Here is a 7,569-nt window from a genome sequence, read left to right on the forward strand (position 1 = left end):
CCCCCCCCCCCCCCCTAAGGAATATTCGTCCCCGAAGGACACTTCTAATTATCTAGCACAATGCCACTCATATCATAACATAAGTACTTTACACAGTCAAAAATAGCAATAAAGAATAGAGGAGATAAGGAAACTTAGACTTAAGAGTAGGAATTCTAACCTCAAGAGCTGAAAAGTGGAGGATAGCGGGATCTCATATCGGCCTCGGCCTCCCACGTAGCACCCTCAACAAGATGGTTTCTCCACAATACCTTCATTGTGGCAACCTCCTTGTTTCTCAGCCGCTTCACCTTCCGGTTTAAAATCTCAACAGGAACCTCCTCATAGGACAAGTCTTCATCAACCCACAAACCTTCAACAGGCAGAATCGATGTTGGATCAACAAGGCACTTCTTTATCATAGAGACATGAAAGACTGAATGAACAGAAGCTAGCTCCGCAGTCAATGCCAACTCATAGGCCACCTCACCCGCACACTGTAGAATCTCGTATGGCCCAACGTACCTCAGACTCAACTTCCCCTTCCTTCCAAACCTCATCACCCCCTTCATGGGTGATATCTTCAAGTAAACCTGGTCACCAACATCAAATTCTAAGGGTCGCTTCCTATTATCTACATATGACTTCTGCCGACTGTAAGCAGCAGCCAACCTAACCCTAATCACCCTGACCTTCTCTAAGGCCTCATGAATGATCTATGGACCCAAAATGTATGACTCTCCAACCTCGAACCACCAAACTGGAGACCTACACCTCCTACCATACAGTGCCTCAAATGGTGCCATCCCAATGCTGGAGTTATAGCTGTTATTATACGAGAACTCTAACAATGGCAGATGGTCCTCCCAACTACCCCTAAAGTCGATCACATACGCCCTCAACATGTCCGCCAATGTCTGAATGGTGCGCGCTGCTTGCCCATCTGTCTGAGGATGGAAAGCGGTACTGAGCTTTACATGCATGCCTAAGATCTTCTGGAAGGATCTCCAGAAATGCAAAGTGAACTGAGCTCCTCTATCCAAAATGATAGACAAAGGAATCCCATGCCACCTCACAATCTCATCAATGTAGAGTCTCCATAATCCTCGGCCCTGTAAGTAAACTTCACAAGGATAAAGTGGGCAGACTTAGTCATCTTGTCCACAATAACCCATATGGAGTCATGATGTCTCCTAGTCCTCAGAAGACTAACCACGAAGTCCATGTTAATGTCCTCCCACTTCCAAGTCGAAACCTCAATCATCTGAGTGATATCACCACGCTTAAGGTGCTCCGCTTTAACCTGCTGACAATTCGGACACCTGGCCACATACTCAGTGATGTCCTTATTCATGCCATCGCACCAATAGATCTTCTTGATGTCATGATACATATTGGTGGAACCTGGATGTATCAAATACTGGGAACAATGGGCCTCTGCAACTATATTGGTATGCAAATCATCCACATCTTATACACACAGCCTGTCCTGGTACCTAAGTATGTCGTCACCTCTCGAAGAAAAGGGCTGATTCATCTTTATGAGCATTGAGTCCTTCAACTCCATCAACACAGGATCAAGATGCTGACCCTTCTTTACTCAACTGCCAAGGATTATTCAGAACTAGGATGAACTGAAACACCCCCACTAGTAGAGCCAATCAACCGCAAACGTGGGTTGTACTCCCCTTGCTCAACCTTCTCAAAGCATCAGCTATTACATTTGCCTTCCTTGGATGGTAGTGGACACTCATGTCATAGTCCTTCAACAGCTCCAACCATCTCCGCTGGCGTAGGTTCAACTTCCTCTGCGAGAACACGTAGTGGAGACTATTGTAGTCTATGAACACATCCACATGCACCCCGTACAAGTAATGCCTCCACAGCTTCAATACAAACCAACTCCAAGTCATGAGTGGGATAATTCTTCTCATGAACCTTGAGCTGTCTGTACGCAAAGGCTATCACCTAACCACCTCCATAATAACACAGCCCAAACAAACCCTAGATGTGTCACAATTAATAGTGTAATTCTCACCACATTTAGGCAACGTAAGCACTGGGGCTGATGTGAGTCTGTCTTTGAGCTCCTGGAAACTCTTCTCACAAATCTCTGCCCATTCAAACTTGGCTTGCTTCTTAGTCAAAGTTGTCAGTGGGCAGCAATGGAAGAAAAACCCTCCACGAACCTACGGTAGTAACCAGCCAATCCCAAAAAGCTATGGATATCTATGGAAGTAAGAGGTCTTGGATAGTTTTTAACAGCCTCAGTCTTCCTAGGGTCCACCTTCACACCCTGATCGGACACAAAATGACCCAGAAAGGTCACTGATCAAAGCCAAAATTCATAGTTGCTGAATTTGGCATACAACTGACGTTGTCTAGGTTAGTCTCAAATGTTGTTCATGATCTTCCTTGGTCTTAGAATATATAAGGATGTCATCAATGAATACTATGATTAAACAATCAAGGTATTCACGGAAGACTCGGTTCATGAGGTCCATAAATGCAACTGGTTCATTAGGGAGACCAAATGACATGACTAGGAACTCATAATGACCATAACGGGTAAGAAAGTCTATCTTTGAGATATTTTCATACCTAACCCTAATCTGATGATACCCAGAACAAAGATCAATCTTCGAGAAGAAACTAGACCCTTGGAGCTGATCAAATAAGTCATCTATTTTTGGGAAGTGGATACTTCTTCTTTATAGTCACTTTTTTGAGTTGCCGATATCGATACACATCCTAAGGGTTCCATCTTTTTTTTCACAAACAGCACTAGAGCGCCCCAAAGGGATATGCTCGGCTGGATAAAAACCTTATTAGTGCGATCTTTTAACTGCAGCTTCAACTCTTTGAGTTCAGCTGGAGCCATTCTGCAGGGAGGTATTGAAATTGGTTTGGTGTCGGGATCTAGGTTGATACCAATATCAATCTCTCAAGGGGGAGGGACTCCAGGCAAATCATCGGGGAAAACATCTCGAAACTCACTCACTACAGGCACAGAGTCTATGGAAGGAATATCATGATCTAGATCATTGACACTCACAAGATGACATAACAATCCCTTGGACATCATTTTATTAGCTTTTAGGTTTGAAATCAAGGGACTTGAACGACTCGAATCGTACCCCTCCCAGACCAGCTCTACTTCATTAGGGAAACAAAATCTCACAACCCTACTACGGCAATCCATGAAGGCATAACATTTACGAAGCCATACATACCAAGTATAATATTGAAGTCATTCATGGATAACTCAAAAAGGTCTGTATACATAGCCTTACCACATACTACTATTGGGCAGTCTTTATGAACCCTATCAGCTCTTCCATTTTTTCCTAAGGGAGTACTAACTACGATAGGATCATGCAAAACCTCAGGTATTGTTTCAAAAGTAAGATCATATAAGGGAGTCACAAAAGAAAGCGTAGACCCTGGATCAAGTAAAGCATAAACAGAGGTTGAGAAAACTTGCAGCATACTTGTGACCACATCAGTAGACTTCTCCTGTTACTCCCTGCCCTTCAAGGCGTAGAATCTATTCCTCTTAGGAGGCTCAGCTGCAGCAGCATTCTGGGGATTAGGCCTAGGCTGAGCATTACCTCCAGCCTGACCCCTATTCTGTGGACAGTCCTTGACCATATGTCCGCTCTTCCCGCAATCGAAGCACGCATTTGGGCCTAGTCTGCACTCGCCACTATTAATATGGCCACACTTGCCACATTCCTTTTTGGGACACTGCACATCACCTCCATCTCCCTTCTTGGGCTCAGGTCTGCCTCCTCTGGGTGCTGCACTCCTCTGAGAGTTAGAGTTTTCTGAACTCTGATGCCCCTTCTTAAATCTGGGTTGATCACAAACTCCGAAAGTGCTCCTACCACCACCACTACTGGAACCTGCTTGGTCAGAAGGTTTAGGCCTCCTGACCTCATGGACTCTTCTTTTCTTCCTACTGTCCTCAACCTGATAGACATGCACCAAATCAGCCTAGACAAGTCCATGTTGTTATGGAGCATCGCAACCCGAAACTCCTCCTCTAAGTCCTTTGAGATTCCTATAAGGAACCTGCTCACCTCGTCCCTGTTGTTCGATACAAGGGAAGTGGCATACCTGGACAATTTTACAAATTTTAGAGAATACTCCCTGACAGTCATCGAGCCCTGCTTAAGGTTAATGAACTCCTCAACCTTAGCCTCTTTCATCTCCCTGGGGAAGAATCTCTGCAGAAAGGTTGTCTTAAACAGCTCCCAAGTGATCGGACCTCCACCCAATGCCCTGCTATCCTGCCACATCTTGCACCAAGTTTGTGCAACATCCTTCGCTGGTACGAGGATATCTCGTCTTTCTCAATCTCCGTGGCCCCCATCGCCACCAGAATCTTCTAGACCTCCTCCACGAACTCCTGAGGATCCTCTGCAGTCTTAGATCCTGTAAAGATTGGAGGATTCATCCTCGTAAAATCCCGCAACCTGTTCGCTATATTATGGGCTAGTGGTTTCTCCCGTTGAACCTCGTGTCTGTTGGTCTGGGCCATCTTAGCCTGGGCCTGCACAGTGATGGCTTGAGCCATCTGTGCCAAAGCGGTCCGCACCTCCGCATCAGTCAACCCAGTTTGGTTAACTGGCATGGCCACTCCTGTAGCTGGGGCAAGGGGTGGAACTTGGTTGCCCACAGCAGCTATTTCTCCTCTTCCCCGACCAGCGTTCCTCCTTGTGTTCATTTTCTGAAAAATAAGAATTGATGTTAGATACACTTATAACACCAAGTAATCAGACATTATAGAAGTTACGATAAGATCAGAAGAAGGGAATTTTCCTATGCATCATACAGTCTAATTCATGATAGTGGTGCACTTCAATACCATAACTTAGAAACTACCCCATGTGGTTGATGTGAACATTATTTTCCTTGGAATTAAAACTAATGCTTTGATACCACGTTTATCACGACCGGGGTCGAGACCCTAGCCTAAACCGGTGTCGTTGACCACTCGGACGTCGTAAACAAGCCTACATACGTCATCATTACATCGTATAGGTTAATTTTAGCGGAATATTTACAACTTTTGTTTACTTTGAAGTATACATAGACTTCATAGTAAGAATTTCATTATATTACATCAGTTCACAACAACCATCTAATAATAAGATATTCAAATGAAGGAAACAGTTCATAATTGCACTAATATAAAGTTTCCAAAATGGCACCAATACAACGTCTGAAAATAAGTAAGAAAGAAACACTAGTGGAAGATCCTCTACTAGCTCATGCGTACATCTAAGATAGAATATAAGAGATAAGCATCCTCGAAACCATGAGGGACTACCAAGTTCGGATGGATGCTCCACATTTGGGTAGCTTCAATGTAATCTCATAAGCTCTAGCATCCACCTGCACCTGCACCTAAAAGTAAGGATTGTATGGAATTAGTACATACTTGTACTAAGTATGGGTGTATGCAAGTACACACCAAGGACATTCATCATTAAGACGAGCTCTCTCCTAACGATATGAGTTATGGAAAGCCAAGTCAGTTGGACTTGCCAAATCAGATTAGGAAAGTCATGCTATGAGAGTAACATGCATCATCATTATTTTCATATTGCACACAGCACATAACACAATTCATTTAGCACATACATATAACACATATCTTTCGTTCATATGCCGTGCAACCTTGGAATCAAGGACTTGACATTAGGACTTCCAAAATGAGGGCTCAACATATGGGACCTCAACTTAGGAGCCTTTTTTAACAAACACAGAGTCTGCTTCATTCATTTATATGTACTTCATTTTAATCCATTTATATACCTAGGATGTTGTTTAGGACTCTCATCGGGTTCACTGTGCAATGACCAAGAATGACCTAGTGTCATTACTTGAGTCTAGTTCACCTCTTAATTATCCTATACAAACACGTTTAGTATCATTCATTTCATTGTGTGCATTAAATGAGGCTGACCTCATTCTTTTTTTGGGAACTTTAACTTTAACCGACATAGATCATGTGATCTTCATGAAATTCAGTGTCTACCCCACACAAAAAAGAGGTGGAATCACTAGCACAAGTGAAACCAAAACATGCTGGCATATATAGTGAAATGAACTTTGCTAGAACCATATGTTGTCAACATAGGTTCAAAGACTAGGAGATATAACAAGACCCATACCCGGCTAAACGAACAGTCTCATCTCATGAGATTTACACGAACCTCTGCTTTCCCGAAAGAAGGAATAGCGACACATAGCTAGCCTATAGCTGCTCAGTATAAATTTCCATTACATTCATCTCTCACATCATAGAAGCTGGATTCTAGCATGAGGGCATCATTGCTCATTAGATGATTTCTCATCTCATCATTAGTATTAAGTGTGCATTAATATCAATACTTTCATTAGAGTGTTTCTTAGAGACTGGTCTCTTTATTAGTTTTACACTCTCATAGGTGAGTACGATTTTTAATAACACTTATTAGGCTCATTTGAGATTGGTCTTGTCTTTCATATTAGCCTCTTATCATGTTGTCATCACATTCATTAACTTTAGCATATTAGCTCTTCATAATTACTCATCCCATTACATGAAAGTTCATTTCGTCATATGTCAATGCACTTGGCCTTTTAGTGTGTTTCACACTCTTACTTAACCCTCCTAAGGTCACATCAATCCATCATATACATCTTAGGTTCCCTTACTTTTAAATGTACGCTGGACTTATGAACCCATATGTATAAGCTATGAGGCTTCGTTCATAATTCGTCTAAGTGACTTATACTTAATCAAGATTATATGGTACAGACATATGCATCTTGTAAGTATGTCAAGGTCTCGAGTTCGATTCCTATAGGCATCATTCATTAAATATTTGCTCACGTAAGACTTATGTATGAATACGAAATTGGGCAAGGGAACCCGATTTCGAACCCCTTTAGCAACACTCAGTCTTATATTAAATTTTGATTTAAAATTTCAGCTTTGGGACTCGAGATCGAATCCCAACGCCTACATTTATTTTCTTTCTTTTCTCTCCTTGACTTTTCTGTTTTTGATCTCGATCCCCCACAACCTCATTTTATTTTTCTTTAATTGGTTCTCCTAGTTTCCTCACCTATCCGAGAGGTTGTGGCTTCGATTCCCACATACCCCATTTTATTTATTTTTATTCTCGCTTGGACCCGTCTTAATTTCGGCCAAGGACACATGGGTTCGAATCCCATGTACAATAAGTTGGGTCAACTTACGAATTCTCCGAGCCATGATCAATCCTCAACCATTCATAATTAATACCTAAATATAGTAATAGAATTCAATAATACATCACAATCTAAGCATAATTTCATTAACATGAAATAAAGATCACAACACCCACTTTATAGAATAAATCGAGAGATTAAGGAGATCATGGGTTCTTTAATAAATTCAATATAAAATCATCATTAGAATGACTTTGAAAACCATTTGACAATGAACCCATGGTTAGATTAAAAATTGGGAATTTGATCATAGAATCATATTGGAAATATTTGATAGAACTCCTTGGATGAAAGTTTATCCAAGGATAAGAGTTACCATACCTT

At 41.9% G+C, this 7,569-nt stretch overlaps 1 protein-coding gene and 1 pseudogene across 1 annotated transcript; both read right to left on the reverse strand.

Annotated features, from left to right (window-relative positions):
- The window catches only part of LOC107003697, an 8,063-nt pseudogene extending 4,595 nt beyond the window's left edge, over positions 1 to 3,468 (reverse strand).
- A 30-nt stretch (positions 3,469 to 3,498) lies between these two features.
- LOC107003698 lies at positions 3,499 to 4,708 on the reverse strand. Its single transcript, XM_015202006.1, has 3 exons — positions 4,376 to 4,708; positions 4,062 to 4,271; positions 3,499 to 3,951 (listed from the first exon to the last, which is right to left on the reverse strand). Exons 1-3 carry the CDS (start codon positions 4,706 to 4,708, stop codon positions 3,499 to 3,501), a joined length of 996 nt encoding a protein of 331 aa, XP_015057492.1.
- Between the last annotated feature and the right edge of the window lie 2,861 nt (positions 4,709 to 7,569).

The sequence above is a fragment of the Solanum pennellii genome, chromosome 11 (assembly GCF_001406875.1).
Source record: "Solanum pennellii chromosome 11, SPENNV200".
Taxonomy (NCBI): Eukaryota; Viridiplantae; Streptophyta; class Magnoliopsida; order Solanales; family Solanaceae; genus Solanum; species Solanum pennellii.

Bases quoted from the DNA above. Each gene is read 5' to 3' on its own strand.
- LOC107003698 (XM_015202006.1), bottom strand. From the start codon at position 4,708: ATGAACACAAGGAGGAACGCTGGTCGGGGAAGAGGAGAAATAGCTGCT. The intron at 4,272-4,375 runs GTCTAGAAGATT...AAGATGTGGCAG, and splicing joins CTCAGGAGTTCGTGGAGGAG to GATAGCAGGGCATTGGGTGG. The intron at 3,952-4,061 runs GTGAGCAGGTTC...CATGTCTATCAG, and splicing joins TATCGAACAACAGGGACGAG to GTTGAGGACAGTAGGAAGAA.